At 50.4% G+C, this 20,640-nt stretch overlaps 1 protein-coding gene across 7 annotated transcripts in view; it reads right to left on the reverse strand.

Moving 5' to 3' along the window:
• The window catches only part of CELF1 (CUGBP Elav-like family member 1), a 427,681-nt gene that overhangs the window by 203,809 nt on the left and 203,232 nt on the right, over positions 1-20,640 (reverse strand). For all 7 annotated transcript variants that reach the window (XM_078684502.1, XM_078684500.1, XM_078684498.1 and 4 more), the window contains exons 7-8: positions 11,536-11,615; positions 7,835-7,996 (exon numbers count right to left, since the gene is read on the reverse strand). In XM_078684502.1, coding sequence (XP_078540628.1) covers positions 7,835-7,996; positions 11,536-11,615 — 242 coding nt within the window. The remainder of the gene's footprint in view (positions 1-7,834; positions 7,997-11,535; positions 11,616-20,640) is intronic.

Raw genomic sequence — 20,640 nt, forward strand, 5'->3', positions numbered from 1 at the left:
AGCCAAGACGCTCTCGAGCATTGGAAGGAACTGGCTCCTCGTTTGTGTTGGGAGTAATGTTTCTAGAAGGAAGTCTGCTTTCTGCTTCTCTTCGTCGAGCTTGAGCTTGAAAGCTGCTGCGGCAGATTGTATCACCGAGTTGTAGGCCCCGATGTCGTCCGGCGGCGAGGGCCTCGAGGGGTAGGTGTCGACCACCTCCTCCGGGCTGTCGGTGTCGACATCGATGTAATCTACCTCCTGAAGGTCAGAGGGTGCCGACTCCGTGTCTGTCCTGCCCTCATCTTCCTCCCCATAGCTGTAACTTTCGTAGGGATTCTCGTACTCCTCCTGGTCGTCGATCACCTCGACGTCCTGGTCTTGCTCAGTGACTTCGGCGATCTCTTCTTCCTCCTCGACCACCTCCATCACTGGTGGCTTGGTCTTGTGAGGGATCGTGAAGGCTTTCATCTTTGCGTCGAAATCTTTCTTCCGCTGCATGATGTTCTCCATTTCTGCCTCGAGGCGCCTTCTTTTCTTTTCCATCTCGGCCGCGTGTTCCGCGTCGGATGGGTCGGCCGCTCTCTTCGACGGATGGCTCGTCGCCGTGCCTCTCGGAGTCGAAGTTTTCGACGTCGAACCGGATTTCGGGTCTCTGGTCGTCGTCGTCAGTTTCGGGTCTTTCTCCCTCGTCGATCGATCCTTTTCGGGGACGATTTCTACGTTTTCTGCTGATCAGCAGCTCTCGGCGCCGGGGACTCCTTCTCGGAGGATCCGCTGGGCCTGGGAGTAGTCGCGGACGCCGCCTTTTTTGGCGTCGGCGCTTTCGGGGTCTTGCCCTCGATTTTCCTAGACTCAGAGTCTCTCGGGTTCTTGGGGGCCGAAGAGTCTCCTACCTTGTCAGAAGTCTTCGTGTAATCGGTCTCTACGACCGTGTAGCTGTCGTCTTCGGCGGCAGCGTTGTCTTCTTCCTCGGAGGACATCCCCAGCTCGTAGAGTGACGGAGTCGGGGCCTTCCCCTGCAGGGCGGCGTGTGCTACCCTCTGCCTCTCTCTCACACGAAGGGTCTTCGGGGTGAAGGCGGAACAGGCGTTGCAGTCTCCGCTCTCGTGGTCCACCGGTAGGCAAAGGTTGCATACCGGGTGCTGGTCCTTCTGCGCGTACTTGTGGTGGCAGTTACGGCAGAACTTGAACGGCGTGTTGTCCATCCTCTAGCGTCCAGGGCCTCTCTGGTCGCGTGTTCGTCGACGGTCGTCGAAGATCTCGATGGAAAACGCCTTATCCTTGCTTGTTTTTCGTCGGTGAAGTCCCCTGGAGTCTTCAGGTGACTTCTCCTAGTCTTTTCTGTATTTTCCTTCTTCTTTCTCCAAAAATGTCTGGAGCCCAAACGGGAACGATCCAGACCCGACCGCGGAAAAAAAGAATCTGAAGATGGCGCCCAAGAGTGGGAGCTTCCGCAGGAAGCATGCCGACGTCACCGGAAATACACCCAAGGGGGTGTGACGCCGACGCCCACCTGGGCTAAGAAAAAAAAAAAAAAAAAAAAAAACAAAGAAAAGACTACGAATCCGGACCCAACCACAAGACCGCGGAATAATGCACAGCATAGTGAATCCAGAAAGATTCACGCTGCAAAACGAGGATTCCCGACGTCTTTTCAGACCTATGCAGCCGCAGCCCCTGGGCTAGGTAACCTGAGCATTTCGGTGCTCCAGCATAGCTTAACTATCTAAGTGTCCAGAACCTTTTTCGTTTCAGCTCTATCTAGTCGTATTCGTCCGATAACACTAACTTTGCATTTACTAGCCTCCATAGACTTTGTTCCGCATCCCGCGTGAGAGTGCACACTCTGCACCCGATCTCCCTTGGCCTCTTGCTTGTAATCTGAAGGTTCAGTAGTACAGTCCTAGCGATCCCAAAGCCTCTGAGAATAGTTACTTACCTGCTAGTAATTCGCATTCCACTTTTGTAGTATATGGTTTCTCGTGCCCCTCGGGCATTTGTGTAAATTGTGCGACTTTCAGTATTTCTTTAAGAGTTTTGTTGTGTGCTTAGCTCCCTGTCTCATAAAGAGCCAGGGTAGTCTTGTTATAAATAAATATACTTTATTTTCATAACAACTTGTGTGGTGTCCTTTCACTTGGTGTTCAAGGGGTAAATGTGATGGTAAAACAGCTGGCTTAACACGCCCTCTAGAGTTTAGCCTAAAGACTGCTCGTGTCCATGCTACTAGGATAACTGGTCTATCAGGTTGACTTACAACCAATCAATAAGGGTCGTTCGGACTGATACATAGTGATCACAAGAACAGTGAGCACTGCATATCAGGCCAACTTCTCACACAGTCTTGTTTGAAAGGCTTTCAGTGCAAGGAAGATTGTCTTCAATTCTAGGTAATTGATGTGCTTTGTCGCATCTGTTGGCGTCCACAGTCCCCTCACCTTGAGCTCCTCCATGTGAGCGCCCCATCCCTTCAGGGATGCGTCTGTGGTGATGGTCACTGTTGGCGTTGGGGGCGTTAGAGGCTTTCCCCTTGTTATGTTCTCCATTGTCCACCATGTCATCTCCTTCTGCACTGCGTGCGTTACAACCACTAGATCCTCCCAACTGCCTGTAGCTTGTGACCATTGCTCCTGTAGCCATTCTTGAATGGGTCTCATGTGGAGTCGTACATTCGGTACCAGGTGGATGCATGATGCCATTATCCCCATGATCTTGCTCGCAGTCCTCACTGTCCGAGCTTGTCCCTTCCGGTAGAGGCGAGTTTCCTTCACCAGCGCCCTCGCCCTCTTCTCGCTGGGGAACACCTTGCCCTGTAAGGTGTTGATCTGTGCTCCCAGGAAGATCTTCACTTGTTCCGGCTCCATTGATGATTTCTTCCAATGGATGGAGAACCCCAGGTTTATGAGCGTGCTTGTCACTGTATGTGCGTGCAGCTTGCATTTCTGGTATGAGTTTGCTTTCACCAGCCAGTCCTCCAGGTAAGGGTATACGTGTATTCCTTGCCTTCTTAGGTGCGCGGCGACTGCTGCGAGGCACTTTGTGAAAACTCTTGGTGCTGATTTTAGTCCGAAGGCCAGTGTCGTGAACTGGTAGTGGCTTTCTCCGATGGTGAACCTGAGCATGTGTTTGTGCTTTCTGTTCATTGGGATGTGCAGGTATGCGCCTTTGAGGTCTATTGTGACCATGAAGTCCCCGATCTGCAATTGTGGGAGCACCTCTTGCAGGGAGGTCATTTTGAATTTTTGCGTTCTTATGAATTTGTTCAGGAACCGTAAGTCGAGAATGGGTCTCATTGTCTCGTCTACTTTTGGTACCAGGAAGTACGTTGAGTATATTCCTGTGTTTCTTTCCTTAAAGGGTACCCGTTCTATGGCCTGCTTGCGCAGGAGTTCCTTTGCCTCCTCCTGCAGACACTGCAGCTGCTTGCCTGCTAGTGGCTTTCTTTTTGGTTTTCTGCTTGTTGGTCCCCCCTCCAACTCTATGCAGTATCCGAATTGGATAATGTTGAGGATCCATTTGTCTGATGTTATTTCTCTCCATTCTTGGAGGTAAAATCTTAATCTTCCTCCCACTGGTGTCATGTGGTCGTTGGCGTGTATTTTGTCTTGACCCCTCAGTACGTGCTGCCCCTTGGGATCTTTTCTGTGGGCGGGCACACGTAGTTTTTTGAAGTCACTTAGAGGCGGGCTGCTGTCCCCCTCTTCTGTTCTGTCCACGTCCATTTCCTCTCCCGCGAAAGGACTGGCCTCTTTGTTGGTACTGCCAGGACTGCTTCGGCTGCCCCTGTTGGGCCTGTGAGTCTGCCTGGTGCGTTTGTTGGAAAGCCTGGTGTGAGGTACCTGGCTGGTTTCCACCTCTCCCGCCGGGCCTCCGTGACGGGGTGCTCCTTTTGTTGCCTCTGAACTGCAATGCTCCCATGGATCTTGCTGTTTCGTTATCTTTCTTCAGTTGACTGAGCTTTACATCAACAGTTGTTCCGAAAAGCGTTTCGCCGTTGAACGGAGTGTTCAGGATGCTGTGTTGCACCTCCGGTTTGAAACCTGAGATCCTTAGCCAGGCGTGTCTTTTCCGTGACACCCATCATCGTGAGCCTGCTGGCAGTGTCTGCCCCATCTAGGGCTGTCTTAAGGCAAGAATTTGCCACGTTCTTCCCTTCTTCAACCAGTTTTTCGGCTTTGTCTGGCATCCTGGGGCAGGTCCTTCACCAAGTGTCCCAGCTCCTCCATGATTTGGTACATGTGCCTGTTTATCAGGGTGTTGGAATTAGCCATGCGCCAGTGGGTCACGGCATTCCGTTCGATCCTTCTGCCCACCAGATCCATCCTTTTACTCTCCTTATCCGGAGGTGGTCCAGAGGTAGTGGGTACGTTAGCCCTCTTCCTTGCTGTGGCCGTGATAATGGAGTCTGCGGAGACCGTGCCCTGAATGTAGGCCGGGTCCTCTGAGGAATGTTTGTACTTTTTCTCTGTTCTGGGAGTTACTGCCTTGCATGTTGCGGGTTCCCTGAAAGCTTCCTTCCCCTGAGCCAAGACGCTGTCGAGCATTGGAAGGTACTGGCTCCTTGTTTGTGTTGGGAGCAATGTCTCTAGAAGAGAGTCTGCTTTCTGCTTCTCTTCGTCGAGCTTGAGCTTGAAAGCTGCTGCGGCTGACTTTATCACCGAGTTGTAGGCCCCGATGTCGTCGGGCGGCGAGGGCCTCAAGGGGTATGTGTCGACCGCCTCCTCCGGGCTGTCGGTGTCGAGATCTATGTAATCTACCTCCTGTAGGTCAGAGGGTGCCGACTCTGCGTCCGTCCTGTTGTCCTCTTCCTCCCCATAGTTGTAACTATCGTAGGGATTCTCTTACTCCCCCTGGTCGTCGACCACCTCGACGTCCTGGTCTTGTTCCTCGACGACCTCGGCGATCTCGTCTTCCTCCTCGACCACCTCCACCGTCGGTGGCCTGGTCTTGTGAGGGATCGTGAAGGCTTTCATCTTTGCGTCGAAATCCTTCTTCCGCTGCATGATGTTCTCCATTTCGGCCTCGAGGCGCCTTCTCTTCTTCTCCATCTCGGCCGTGTGCTCCGCGTCGGATGGATCAGCCGTTCTTTTCGGCGGTTGTCTCGGTGCCGTGCCTTTCGGTGTCGAAGTTTTCGACGTCGACTTCGAACCGGTTATTGGGTCTCTGGTCGTCGTCGTTAGTTTAGGGTCTTTCTCCCTCGGCGTCGATCGATCCTTTTCGGGGACGATTTTCGACGTTTTCTGCTGCTCAGCAGCTCTCGGTGCCGGAGAGTCCTTCTCGGAGGATCCGCTGGGCCTTTAAGTAGTCGCGGACGCCGCCTTTCTTGGCGTCGGCGCTTTCGGGGTCTTGCCCTCGATTTTTCGAGACTCAGAGTCTCTCGGGTTCTTTCGGGCCGAAGAGTCTCCTACCTTATCAGAAGTCTTCGTGTAATCGGTCTCTACGACCGTGGAGCTGTCGTCTTCGGCGGCAGCGTTGTCTTCTTCGTCGGAGGACATCCCCAGCTCGTAGAGGGATGGGGTCGGGGCCTTCCCCTGCAGGGTGGCGTGCGCTTACACGAAGTGTCTTCGGGGCGAAGGCGGAGCAGGCGTTGCAGTCCCCGCTTTCGTGATCCACCGGTAGGCAAAGTTGCATACCGGGTGCTGGTCCTTCTGCCGTAACTGCCACCACAAGTACGCGCAGAACTTGAACGGCGTGTTGTCCATCATCGAGCGGTCAGGGCCTTCCTGGTCGCGTGCTCGTCGACGGTCGTCGAGGAACTCGATGAAAAAACGCCTTCTCCTTGCTGATAGTTCGTCGATGAAGTTCTCTCGGGTCTTCAGATGACTTCTCCTTGTGTTTTCTGTCTTTTCTTTCTTCTTTCTCCAAAAATGTCTGGAGCCCAAACGGGAACGATCCAGACCCGACCGTGGAAAAAAAGAATCTGAAGATGGCGCCCAAGAGTGGGAGCTTCCGCAGGAAGCATGCCGACGTCACCGGAAATACACCCAAAGGGGTGTGACGCCGACGCCCACCTGGGCTACAAAAAAAAAACAAAGAAAAGACTACGAATCCGGACCCAACAACAAGACCGCGGAATAATGCACAGCATAGTGAATCCAGAAAGATTCACGCTGCAAAATTCCGACCTAGTATATCAAAAATAGATAACTAAACTCAGAACATGGGTAAGAGAAGACACTGAAGCAAAGGAAAAGAAAGCATGAGGTGGGTATCTTACAAGAAGGGGGCATGAGGGATGGCAATAATTAACAAGCATTGGCATAGCCAATAGGTCTCGCCTTTGGGACCTTGTAAGTGTTTAGCCATACAACAGTTGATGTTGCACCAAGGATATTGTGCTGGGTAACTAAACACTTATAAGGTCCCAAAGGCGAGACCTATTGGCTATGCCAATGTGTTCCTTCTGGTACAAAGGAAACAACAAAGCTGTAAGCATGTCTATTCAGCCTTCCGAGTCGGTGCCTGCTGTATTCCTGCGGTCCGTATGCAGCAGATAAAAGCAAGGTACAGGGAAAGCAATCGTGCATTGTAAAGCTTCAAGCAGGCACTTCCAAACGAGTCGCCTGGGGCCGGGAGATGAGGGTTGTTTTGGAAGCAGTTAATTTGACACTGTAGCTCGAAAGCTCCAGGGAAGGTTATCGGCGGTGTTTAATGTAAATATGACTGCCGTCGGTCACGCTGATCACAGGGCATGTGGTAGACAGTCCGATGGGGGAATGAAGGGCGGGAGCCTCACTGGGGAAAGCTGTGCCGAGATAAGGCAGAGGCGCTGTTTTAGTGCTGTACGGAGGGGTCCCCTCCTCTCACCAGGGAAAGGAGATGCGGCGAGGCTGGCAGCAGGATACTACCTCTGCTTCAGGACCACGCCCCCAACAACCTACATTATAGAGTCCTAAGTAGCGGCATGTTTTGGTGCACATCTGTCGTGTACTCAGGATCATTGCCCAACCAAAATATGAAATCCCCTGTTTACTGTGTGCAAGTCGGGGCCTCATCTGAAGACTAGGGGAGCCCCAGAGTTAAGCTGAGGTAATGAGTGGAGCACAGCTCCTTGAAGTGGAAATCACTGTTAGACAATAACTCAGTGGTAACAACTATGCTGGATGACAAGGACACATTGGTTTTACATCATGTCTTACACCCCCCCCCCCCCCCAACTTCCGAGAGAGGACAATTTGTGACTAGAGACCAGATGTGCTGGTGCCCGAGGGGAGGGGTGCGGAGTGTACTCTTCGGTGTCAGGAGGAGGGGCGGTATCCAGACAGGAGTTACCGAGCGGTAAGAAGCGAATACTAAATATGAAGTCCAGGTTGCAGGGCTGCTTTAAAAAAACAAGCGCAGCCGGGAAGAATATCAGGAATGCCGCTGGCATCTGTCCGCGCTGCTGCTCGTTTCCTAGCTCCCTAGGCCAAGGGAGTTAACATTTGGAGATAAGGCAGGACATACACCTGCTTTTGGCCAATTGCGTGCGGTCTTTCTTAGAAAGACGCACGCAAAGACCAATAGGGTCAGAGTTGGAAGCCCTTACTAGAAGCCTCGCAGAGTTGCGCGCTGGCTCAGGCAATACCTAAAAAAGTGAAAGAGGGTAGTGTTTTGTTTGTATGTTCTAGAAATGAGCAATACATTTTTTTAGAAAAGGGAAAGAGGGAGGGAAGAGTATGTAGAAGGGGGTGACAAAGCATTTTGGGAAGAGGGTTGTGAGCTAGGAAAAGTGTATCACAGAGAGAAAGAGGAAAAGCATAGCACGGAGCACAGAGAAAGAGTAAAGACAGGAAGAGTAATCAAGTCAGATTATATGCACAAAGTTTGGAGAGAGACGGCATGAACTAACTCACAAAATGAGGCCCACACTTACTGCTAAGTACTGGGGTCCCAGGGTGTTCAGTCCAGCAAGATTACCCCATACCGAGGCTGCACTCATCTGTTGCATTTGCTGCTGAAGCTGCTGTGTGATCCGTTTCTGTTCTTTGTCTCTCTGTGTGTCTGCAAATTTCACAACAATTGGGGACGAACAGCCCTGTGTGCAGCCAGAGAAAGAAGGAAAAAAGGATTAGTCAAAACATTATATGCTCATCTCACGGTCTCCACATGATCACCCCTGCGTAAAATACAATTAGACAACTTGCAATCATAGTTCTCTAGATGGGAAACTTTATTAAAGTAAAAATATTAAACAATTCTGCCAACAAGATTGTTTAAAGATTTTCTATTGGCCAATTCTCTCCATCTCACCTTGCAAAGGTATATTCTGTGTCTGATTATCAATTAAGATCCAAAAACAAGAATCTTGGATTCTTATCTCAAACTAGCACTCACAAGGCCATCATGTTACAATTAGTACCTAGCAGGCTAGTCCAGCCCTCAAACCTACTTTACTGGTACCACTTGTGAGAAAGTGGCTCTATATATACTGGACCAAAGTAAGGTACAGTGTGTGTAGAGTCCACCAACCCCAAATGTATAACAGAGGTTAAAGCCAGGTGTGACCTTACTCTCTAAAGTGGTAGCTTGGTCGAGCAGTAAGGCAGTATCCGAGGACAGTGTAAAGCATTTGTTGTACCCACTCAGTCAGCAAAAGGTTTCACACACTCAAGGACTGAACTCCAGGCCAATTGTTTTGATATGGTTGCTTTATTTCTAGAACCAACAGGTATCCAAAAAATATACTGTTCTCAATATGAGAGGTCTCAGAGGAGTTCTTTGCAGAAAGGCAATAAACTTTGTAAAGACAATAGGTACAGGGTTTGCAGTCGGCAACACAATTCTACACACAATTTAGCATTGAGCTCAATGGATTTCCTAATATAAACACAGATGATTACTTTGTAGATTACTTTAGTAGGTCCAGGACTTGCTCCTAGATTCAGTCCTGGGGTCTAAGCTGAAAACAGTTTAGCAAAAACGTTTTAGGTATTGTAGTGATTTTTCAGGAATAAAAAGCTATTTTAAAAGTTCACACTTAGAAACTTTTCAACAGTAATCTGACAATGTTATCCAAAGGGAGAAAATTCAGGTTGCAGGTAAAGTACGATCGCGTTACTTTTGTAATCCGGTGCTTGTCTCCTGGGGCCAGCACTGGGGTCTCAACTAAAAACTGGTAAGTAATTACGTTTTAGTATTTCGTATGATTTTTAAAGAATATTTCTAGTTTTCAAAAGTAGACACTTAGAAGAAATTTCATAGAAAACCAGACAATGGAACCTATGGAGAAAATACAAGTTACTAGCAAACCCGGTAAGGATTACTTTTGTGGTTCAGTACTGGGCTACAAGATGCAGTACTGGCTTCTCCCCTGATCACGGGTGAGTACTTAGGAATTCGGAGTATTTTATATGAATATTTGTAGTTTCCAAAACTTCACACTAAGAAGATTTTTCAAGTCAAACCAGTCAATGTTATCCAATAGCAGGTAAGTGAATTATCGGTTTTCAGGTGAGTACTTGGCTGGTAGAGTTATGGTTCTGGGCATAGACTCAGGGGTCCCCCAGGGTCAGGTAAGTACAGTTGGTTCACCACCCAGCGGCACAGGGGCGGCCGGGTGCAGAGGTAGTTAGGCCCAATGTTATCCAATGAGGGAAAGGGGGCCTCCGGTTGGTGGCTGCTGGCTAGCAGGCCACGGGGATGTGGGAGCTGGGCTCCTGGTCACTTGCTCAGGGCAAATGAAGTAGGATAGGGTACAGGTTGCACTGCCAGGGGCACTCGGGCGGCTGGGTGCAGGGTGCTTTTGAGCAGTCTGGTGCTCAATTTTATTCAATGAGGAACTTGAAAAGGGAACAAAGGCTGCAGGCTCGGGACGAAAGATCTTCTGGAGCGACCAACACTTCGAGGGGTAAGTTGGGGTCTTGGAGGATAAGTAGGCACCCAGGAGTTTGTCACAGGAAGCCGTGGGGCGCCGGGTGCAGGAGTGACTTTTCAGGTCGGGAAATCTTATCCGTGCTGGTCGCGGTCCTCTGTCCTGAGGCTGCAGATGTCGTCGGGGTCGTCGAGGAGGGTCTTTGGGCACTCGACTTCGGGTCCCCGTCGCCAGGGGGACGTCCTCGTGGTCCTGGATCACTCGGGCACGGGCTCAGCGGGTGGAGAGTGGGTTGGTCCGGAGCTTCCTCGCTGGCACCAGGGGTGTTGTTGCAGCAGAGCCTCTGCTGATCGGAGTCCCAGGCTTTAAGAGGGTCAAGGCAGGCCGGTCCTCTGGGTGTCCCAAATTTGCTGTCCGCGGAGGTCGCCGGGTTCAGGTAGGAGCAGGTTCCAGGATCGACAGGTCGGTAGAGCTGGGGCCAAGTCAGTTGTTGTCGTCCTGTTAGCAGCTGCACAGTGGGTCTTCTACCTCTTGATCTTTCTTTCTTCTCGTATCGGGATCTGATAAAGGAAGGTTCAGGGAGCCCCTAAATACTGAATTTAGCGGCGTTACAGGTAGGGTAAGGGCAGGGACGAATAGGTCCCTGTCCTGGGGTGGGTACACCCCCTAGCCTGCTCCTCTCCTGTGGGAGGGGGCAGGAGCCTAGCTGGGATTGGGCAGGGCTCCCCATCTTCAAGATGGCTGGAGCCCGGGGTCGTGCTTCACCTCGTCTCCCCCACCTGAGGGGTGGGGTTGGCACAGGCTGCAACACCCCTCTTCCTGACGTAGTTTTTCCCCACCAGACTTCCTGCCAGAGTGGGGGTCAGAACTGGTGGGGGCCAGTTGCTGGGGAGAGCAAATTGTCTGGAGAAGCTCACAGAGGCGGCACACCTTAGAAGCTTCCCCCTGTCCATCCTGGGGGCGGAGACCTAGCACCTCGCACCAGGATGTGCATTGTTGCAGACCCAGGAGAGCGGGGAGCTCTCCACCCAGGGGTCCAGCAACAGGTCTGCTGTGTAGTGGCCTAGGCAACCTCTCAGTCCAGACGTGGATTGTGGTTAGGTTTCAGGGGGCATCTCTAAAATGCCCTCTGGTGCACTTACAGTGCCCAGGAATGGCCCGGGGCACTGTAGAGGCACAGGGCTCATGCACCTTTGGCCACACCTCTGGCATAGTGCACCCAGCTAGATAGGTGACTGAAGTATGCCAGGGCAGTGGGTTCTGTGGGCATGGCACACAGGGATGTGTGCCATGTCGACTGTTTAGTCCTGTACTTAGACATTCAGCCTGAAAAGGCAGTGTGTGGATGTCAGGGTACAGGGCCCCTAAGGGTGGCACAATAACTGCTGCAGTCCTCAGGGGCCTTCTCTGGTTGCCATGCTATGGTGAAATGAATTAGGTTTCCCACATCATCTCTACCAGCACAGAAGACCAAACCTAATGCAGTCACTCAGCAATGCTAATGTCCTGTAACACTTACACCTGTGCTTCACACTCAATGCTAACCCAGCAATGCTCACATTCCTTTTTCTGCCTAAGCAATGCTCAGACCCCTCTCCATCACCCGCTTCTTCGCTCAGGAACGCTGATTACCTTCCCCTTGGCAACAGTCAACCCCTCCTGGTCACTGAACTAAAGCTCACACTTTGCGGTCACAGAAGAAATGCATCCACCTTCATGACAAACATTTTAGTGAGCATTCTCTCCATCCCAATTTCACTCACCTCCATGGTTTGAGCCTGATGCATTGCTCTTGTTGCATTCTGTGCCATTGACCTGGAAGTGAATGTTATAAACGCACATCCTGAAAAGAAAAAATATATATATTTATATATATGAAAACTATGCATCACTTTGTGCAAGTAAATATACAAGGTGACAGACCGTTTAGAGAAGCATGCCTCACCATTTTTAAATAGCAGCAGTGAAAGGTGAGAATGAGCTCTACTTAGGGGGACATTTGGTCACTCAATGCGTTGTAATCTACAGAGAAAAAATGAGATGGAGGCTTGGGCTGAGCCTCATGGCAATGTGTGATAGGCACACTAAGGCTCCAATTTAAACTTCCGAGGCTATCAATAGCAATGCTCGGGTTTTACTGCCGACCAAACTCTCACAAAGAAGTCTCAGACCCTACAGCAGTCAGTGGACCTCTACATGAAATCGGCAGCGCTTATACAATAGTTGGGGAGGGGGAACTAGTTGCGTAAGTGTAGGAAGCTGGCTCTGTGTATACTATACCAAAGTGAGGTACAGTGTGCACAGAGTCCGGTGGAACCACAAAGGTAGGCAGAGGTAAAAGTTAGATCGCACCTCACTCTCCATTTGTGGTAGTGTGGTCGATCAGTAAGGCTTTATCAGAGGGTAGTGTTAAGCATTTGTTGTTCACACTCAGGCAGCAAATAATTTCTCAAACCCAAAGACTGTACTCAGTCCAATTTGTATAAAAAGTATTATTTCGTTATTTTATTTCTAGAACCAAGCCAAGCCTGGTGCAGGTAAGTGAAATAATTTGCAAAATCGTATGCAATGTTTTACAGTTGAATGCAGGTTCAAATGCAATTGGTTGTTTTACAGGTAAGTCAATATTTCAAAATTACTTATCAGTTACTTCACAGATTACTTTGTAAGTTAATTGTTAGATTACCTTTTAAGTTACTTTTTCCTACTCGGTGTGATATGCCTAGATATCACACCGAGTAGTTTTTTGTACATTTGCAGTTTTTCAAAGTTCCATACAACTCCACACTTGGAACAATTTTCAAGAAAAGCAGTCAATGCAAGAAGAATAAGGTTACTTACCCAGTAAGCATCTGTTCTTGGCATTTAGAGCTGTAGATTTACATGCTTTGCACACTCCTGCCATCTAGTGTTGGGTCTGGATGTTTGCAAGTTATTGTTCTTCGAAGAGTCTTTCCAGTCACAAGATAAGGGGACTCCTCCTTTCGGTGATAGTGCGCATGGGCGTTGACTCAATTGTTTGATTGTTTTCCCACAAAAGGGTGAGAATGGAGTTAGTAAGAGTAGAATAGAGATGTTCTTGCGTATGAATGTAAAGTGAGAATTGCAACAAGTACAGGTACCCAAGAGGCGGGTGGGCGCAAGTAAATCTACAGCTCTACATTCCAGGAACAGATGCTTACCGGGTAACGAATAGTTTTCTTACCTGTCGGTGTAGTTTTGCAGCTTGAAGATCTTTCTGGATTCACTATGCTGTGCATTATTCCGCGGTCTTGTGGTTGGGTCCGGATTCGTAGTCTTTTCTTTGTTTTTTTTTTTTTTTTCTCTTTGCCCAGGTGGGCGTCGGCGTCACACCCCCTTTGGGTGTATTTCCGGTGACGTCGGCATGCTTCCTGCGGAAGCTCCCACTCTTGGGCGCCATCTTCGGGTTCTTTTTTTCCGTGTTTCTTTCGTTTCCGAAGTAATGGCAATGTTCTTCTTAGTTTGTATTTACCGCTTTGTATTTTCAAAGTCTATTCTTTAGTTAACCACCTCTTCTCTCTCCAGCCTCATCTTTCTGGCGGAGGTGGGTGGGTTCGCTAGTGAATCCAGAAAGATCTTCAAGCTGCAAAACTACACCGACAGGTAAGAAAACTATTCGTTTTGCAGCGTGAATCTTTCTGGATTCACTATGCTGTGCATAGATTTTGTAGCGGTTTCTCATCTCTGTGGCGGCTGGGTGGAAGATGAGCGTTGGGTGTTGAATATGTGCTGTAGCACCTTCTGTCCCACTTGAGCTTCCTTGTTCATTTGTATGTCCACACAGTAGTGCTTCGTGAACGTGTGCACCGAAGCCCATGTTGCCGCCAGGCATATGTCCTCTATGGGTGTGTTAGCCAGGAAGGCTATTGTAGCGCCCTTCTTCCTGGTGGAGTGGGCACGTGTCCCCTCAGCCAGTTCCTGTCCTGCCCGTTTGTGGCAGAGTTGGATTGTTTGTGCGATCCATCGTGCAATGGTCCTTTTGGTTACTGCTTTGCCCATGAAGCTGTTTGCGAAGGACACAAAAAACTGTTTCGTTTTCCTGTGCCCCTTTGTCCTTTCAATGTAGTGCATGACTGCCCTTCTGGCGTCCAGGGTGTGCAGAGCTCTCTCTGCGCTGGTTGTGGGTTTTTGGAAAAAACTCGGTATCTGTATAGACTGGTTCATGTGAAAATTGGATACCACCTTCGGCATGAAGTGTGGGTCAGTCCTCATCACAACTCTATCGTTGTGTATTTGTATGTATGGTTCTTGTAGCGTCAGCGCTTGAAGCTCGCTTACTCTGCGTAAGGACGTTATCGCAACCAGGAAGGCTGTTTTCATAGTTAGCATCTTTAGGGAGGCCTTGTGAAGTGGTTCAAAGGGCTCTTTCATGAGTTCCGTTAGGACTGTGTTCAAGTTCCATGCAGGTGGCGGCACCCGCTTGGGTGGTGCGATCCTTTTCGCTCCTTCTAGGAATCTCTTCACCACCTGTGATGTGAAGAAGCTCCTGCACGTTTCTCCCCTTGTGTAGGCTACTATCGCTGCCAAGTGAACTCTTAACGAGGATGAGCTAAGGTTCTTCTCCAGTAAGTGCGTCAGGTACCTTAGCACTGTGGAGTCCCTCTTCATCTTATTGTGGAGTCTTTCCTGTCTGCACCATATTGTGAATCTTTTCCATTTCGCAACGTAGCACTTTCGAGTGCTGGGCCTTCGTGCCTCCCGAAGTACCCTCAGGGTGCTTTCTGGTAGTCTCAAATGTGCGAACTCTATGTCCTCAGGAGCCACGCTACTAGGCTCATGCTCTCTGGCTCTGGATGCAGTACCTCTCCGTTCTGCATGGACAGTAGATCTTTCCTCCTGCTGAATCTGTGGGGTGCACACTGTGTCATCTCCATGATCTGCGAGTACCAGGTCTGCCTCGCCCACTGCGGTGCGACCAGTATCAGTGTCATGTTGCTCGCTCTGCACTTGCTCAGTACTCTGTGCATCAGTGGTATCGGGGGAAAGGCGTAGGCAAATGTCCTTGACCAATCTATCCATAGGGCATTCCCCAGTGTCCCCTCCTCGGGCTGCCTGGATGCGAAGTTTTGGCATTTTGCATTCTGGCGTGTGGCAAACAGGTCCACCGATGGTGTCCCCCACCTGTCGAACAGGTATCTTGTCTCCTGAGCATTGAGCTCCCACTCGTGGGATGCCGATGTCTGCCTGCTGAGCCAATCGGCTTGTATGTTGTCCTTCCCTGGTAGGTGTATGGCTAGCAGGTCTATCTTGAGAGGGATGGCCCATCTCCATATCTCCTGCGCCAGCGTTGAAAGCGGTGCGGACTGTGTGCCCCCCTGCTTGTTGATGTAGAACATCGCAGTGGTGTTGTCTGTTTGTATCAATACCCTGTGCTTGTACAGTCTTGTTTGAAAGGCCTTCAGTGCAAGGAAGATTGTCTTCAATTCTAAGTAATTGATGTGCTTTGTGGCATCCGTCGGTGTCCACAGTCCCCTCACCTTGAGCTCCTCCATGTGAGCGCCCCATCCCTTCAGGGATGCGTCTGTGGTGATGGTCACTGTTGGCGTTGGGGGCGTTAGAGGCTTTCCCCTTGCTATGTTCTCCATGGTCCACCATGTCATCTCCTTCTGCACTGCGTGCGTTACAACCACTAGATCCTCCCAACTGCCTGTAGCTTGTGACCATTGCTCCTGTAGCCATTCTTGAATGGGTCTCATGTGGAGTCGTACATTCGGTACCAGGTGGATGCATGATGCCATCATCCCCATGATCTTGCTCGCCGTCCTCACTGTCCGAGCTTGTCCCTTCCGGTAGAGGCGAGTTTCCTTCACCAGCGCCCTCGCCCTCTTCTCGCTGGGGAACACCTTGCCCTGTAAGGTGTTGATCTGTGCTCCCAGGAAGATCTTCACTTGTTCCGGCTCCATTGATGATTTCTTCCAATGGATGGAGAACCCCAGGTTTATGAGCGTGCTGGTCACTGTATGTGCGTGCAGCTTGCATTTCTGGTATGAGTTTGCTTTCACCAGCCAGTCGTCCAGGTAAGGGTATACATGTATTCCCTGCCTTCTTAGGTGCGCTGCGACTGCTGCGAGGCACTTTGTGAAAACTCTTGGTGCCGATTTTAGACCGAAGGCCAGTGTCGTGAACTGGTAGTGGCTTTCTCCGACGGTGAACCTGAGCATGTGCTTGTGCTTCCTGTTCATTGGGATGTGCAGGTATGCGTCTTTGAGGTCTATAGTGACCATGAAGTCCCCGGTCTGCAACTGTGGGAGCACCTCTTGCAGGGAGGTCATTTTGAATTTTTGCGTTCTTATGAATTTGTTCACGAACCGTAAATCGAGAATGGGCCTCATTGTCTCGTCTACTTTTGGTACCAGGAAGTATGTTGAGTATACTCCTGTGTTTCTTTCCTTGAAGGGTACCCTTTCTATGGCCTGCTTCTGCAGGAGTTCTTTTGCTTCTTCCTGAAGGCACTGCAGCTGCTTGCTTGCTAGCGGCTTTCTTCTTGGTTTTCTGTTTGTTGGCCTCGCCTCCAACTCTATGCAGTATCCGAATTGGATAATGTTGAGGATCCATTTGTCTGATGTGATTCCTCTCCACTCCTGGAGGTGGAATCTTAATCTTCCTCCCACTGGTGTCCTGTGGTCGTAGGTGTCTAGTTTGTCTTGACCCATCTGTACGTGCTGCCCCCTGGGATCTTTTTTGTGGGTGGGCACACGGATTTTTTTGAAGTCACTTGGAGGTGGGCTGCTGGCCCCCTCTTCTATTTTGTCCCCGTCCATTTCTCCCTCGAAAGGACTGGCCTCTTTGTTGGTACTGCCAGGGCTGTTTCTGATGGCCCTGCTGACCCTGCGAGTCTGCCTGGTGCGTTTGCTGGAAAGCCTGGTGTGATGTACCTGGCTGGTTTCCGCCTCTTCCGCCGGGCCTCCGTGACGGGGTGCCCCTCTTGTTCCCTCTGAACTGCAATGCTCCCATGGATCTTGCTGTTTCGTTATCCTTCTTAAGTTGGCTGAGTTGCTCATCAACTGTTTGTCCGAAAAGCGTACTGCCGTTGAATGGTGTGTTCAGGATGCTGTGTTGCACCTCCGGTTTGAAACCGGATATCCTGAGCCAGGCGTGTCTCCTTTCCGTGACGCCCATCATCATGAGCCTGCTGGCGGTGTCTGCCCCATCCAGGGCCGTCTTAAGGCAAGAATTTGCAGCATTCTTCCCCTCTTCAATTAGCTTTTCGGCTTTCTGCTTGGCATCCTGGGGCAAGTCCTTCACCAACTGCCCCAGTCCCTCCATGATTTGGTACATGTGTCTGTTTACCAGGGCGTTGGAATTAGCCATGCGCCAGTGGGTCGCGGCATTCCGTTCGATCCTTCTGCCCACCAGATCCATCCTTTTGCTCTCTTTATCCGGTGGCGGGCCCGAGGTAGTGGGTACGTTAGCCCTCCTCCTTGCTGTGGCCGTGATAATGGAGTCTGCGGAGACCGTGCCCTGAATGTAGGCCGGGTCCTTTGCGGCATGCTTGTACTTCTTCTCAGTTCTGGGAGTTACTGCCTTGCATGTTGCGGGCTCCCTGAAAGCTTCCTTCCCCTGAGCCAAGACGCTCTCGAGCATCGGGAGGAACTGGCTCCTCGTTTGTGTTGGGAGCAATGTTTCCAGAAGGAAGTCTGCTTTCTGCTTCTCTTCGTCGAGCTTGAGCTTGAAAGCTGCTGCGGCAGATTGTATCACCGCGTTGTAGGCCCCGATGTCGTCCGGCGGCGAGGGCCTCGAGGGGTAGGTGTCGACCACCTCCTCCGGGCTGTCGGTGTCGACATCGATGTAATCTACCTCCTGAAGGTCATAGGGCGCCGACTCTGTGTCTGTCCTGCCCTCATCTTCCTCCCCATAGCTGTAGCTCTCGTGGGGATTCTCGTACTCCTCCTGGTCGTCGAACACCTCGACGTCCTGGTCTTGCTCGGTGACTTCGGCGACCTCTTCTTCTTCCTCCTCGACCGCCTCCAGCACTGGTGGCTTGGTCTTGTGAGGGATCGTGAAGGCCTTCATCCTTGCGTCGAAATCTTTTTTCCGCTGCATGAAGTTCTCCATTTCTGCCTCGAGGCGCCTTCTTTTCTTTTCCATCTCGGCCGCGTGTTCCGCGTCGGATGGTTCCGCCGCTCTCTTCGACGGATGGCTCGTCGCCGTGCCTCTCGGAGTCGAAGTTTTCGACGTCGAACCGGATATCGGGTCTCTGGTCGTCGTCGACAGTTTCGGGTCTTTCTCCCTCGTCGATCGATCCTTTTCGGGGACGATTTTCGACGTCTTCTGCTGATCAGCAGCTCTCGGCGCCGGGGACTCCTTCTCTGAGGATCCGCTGGGCCTGGGAGTAGTCGCGGACGCCGCCTTTTTTGGCGTCGGCGCTTTCGGGGTCTTGCCCTCGATTTTTCGAGACTCAGAGTCTCTCGGGTTCTTGGGGGCCGAAGAGTCTCCTACCTTGTCAGAAGTCTTCGTGTAATCGGTCTCTACGACCGTGTAGCTGTCGTCTTCGGCGGCAGCGTTGTCTTCTTCCTCGGAGGACATCCCCAGCTCGTAGAGCGACGGGGTCGGGGCCTTCCCCTGCAGGGCGGCGTGTGCTACCCTCTGCCTCTCTCTCACACGAAGGGTCTTCGGGGTGAAGGCGGAACAGGCGTTGCAGTCTCCGCTTTCGTGGTCCACCGGTAGGCAAAGGTTGCATACCGGGTGCTGGTCCTTCTGCGCGTACTTGTGGTGGCAGTTACGGCAGAACTTGAACGGCGTGTTGTCCATCCTCGAGCGTCCAGGGCCTCTCTGGTCGCGTGTTCGTCGACGGTCGTCGAAGATCTGGATGGAAAACGCCTTATCTTTGCTTGTCTTTCGTCGGTGAAGTCCCCTGGAGTCTTCAGATGACTTCTCCTCGTCTTTTCTGTATTTTCTTTCTTCTTTCTCCAAAAATGTCTGGAGCCCAAACGGGAACGATCCAGACCCGACCGCGGAAAAAAAGAATCTGAAGATGGCGCCCAAGAGTGGGAGCTTCCGCAGGAAGCATGCCGACGTCACCGGAAATACACCCAAAGGGGGTGTGACGCCGACGCCCACCTGGGCAAAGAGAAAAAAAAAAAAAAAACAAAGAAAAGACTACGAATCCGGACCCAACCACAAGACCGCGGAATAATGCACAGCATAGTGAATCCAGAAAGATTCACGCTGCAAAAGTAACATTATCCGTTCGAGGCATGTAAGCTGTTGATCACATGCTTTGCATCGACTTTACAGCAGTATACTCCCAAATTGGTGGCTAACATGTAGCTGTTGTAGTTGTTTGAAACAGGGTTTTGAGTGCTGTCTGGCCTACATTAGCTTGCTCCCTCGCTAACACGTCTGCACAATAGTGTTTGAATGTGTGCGGTGTTGCTGCTTTACAGCAGGGCAATATTCCCTAAGGAGCCATAGCAGAGCCTATCTTGAGAGTGGAAAGCGCTCTAGGGGGTCTTGGCAAAGTTCTTTTTGCTTTCACATAACATGTCTGGATACATTTCACAATCCATCTTGCAATGCTTGATTTAGATACGGGATTGCCCATGTGTGGTGGTGAAGAAGCAACAAAACGCTGCTTTGTTTTGAAAAATTCTTTTGTTCTTTCCACATAATATAGTAGAGCTCTTCTAACATCAAGTGTGTGTAAAGCTCGTTCTGCAACAGAATCAGGTTAAGGAAAGCACAGGTAACTCAACTGATTGAGGGTTATGAAAGGCAGAAACTACTTTAGGAAGAAATTTGGAATTGGTTCGAAGAACCACTTTATGAAGTTGAAAGAAAGGTTTTCGTATAGTTAATGCCTGGAGTTCACCAACTCTACTTAAGGAAGTGATTGCAATAAGAGAATTTCCATGAGAGAAATTGTAGTTGACACGTGTGCATTGGTTCAAATGGTGGAACCATTAGCCTTGTAAGGACTATGTTTAGGTTCCATACTGGTGAAGGTGGGACTCTCGGTGGTATCACTCTTTAGTCCTTCCATAAACGCCTTAATCACTAGTACTCTGAATAGAGTTAAGTGTTGACTGTTTTAGAAGTATGCAGCGTCTGCTGCTAGATGCAAGCGAATGGATGTGTCAATGTAAGAGATAACAGATGATGTTCTGTACAGTAGCATCAGGAGGATTGATAGTTATTGTTACAATAGATAAACAGTTTCCACTTTGCTGCCTAGCATGCTCTTGTAGTAGGCTTTTTAGCCTGTGTTAGGATATTCATAGTCTGGTGGTAAATGTAAATAACCAAACTATGACTTCAGGAGCCACATTTCCGCGTTGAGTTCTTTAGGATTTGGATGCTGTAGCAAAGTGGGTTTCTTTTGCAGTAACCACCCCCTCCTCCTCCCACCCTTCCTCCCCCCCACTCCCGCCCCCACTTATTGCCAGACTACTGATGCACTTTTCCTTTACGTGCCCTGGGTCCCTGCTAATCAGGTTCCCAGTGTGGAGTTTAGCCTAAAGACTGCTCTTGTCCATGCTACTAGGATAGCTGGTCTATAAGGTTGACTTACAACCAATCATCAATAAGGGTTGTTTGGAATGATACAAAGTGATCACTAGAATAGTGAACACTATATATCAGGCCAACTTCTCACACCCAGAGCCTGTGTTCTGTCCCCAAAACGAACCCAGTTGGCATCTCTGGCTACATGTCAGCCCCTGGTAAATGGTACCACAGGTACCCAGGGCATTGTGACCAGAGAAGGCCCCTAAGGGCTGCAGCACTTATTGTGCCACCCTTAGAGGCCCGGTACCTTTACACTCGCACACTGCCTTTGCAGGCTGTGTGTCTTGGTGCAGAACAAAGTAAAGACGACATGGCACACATCTGTGTGCCATGCCTAAAAC

Source organism: Lissotriton helveticus, chromosome 3_2 (assembly GCF_964261635.1).
Source record: "Lissotriton helveticus chromosome 3_2, aLisHel1.1, whole genome shotgun sequence".
Classification (NCBI taxonomy): domain Eukaryota; kingdom Metazoa; phylum Chordata; class Amphibia; order Caudata; family Salamandridae; genus Lissotriton; species Lissotriton helveticus.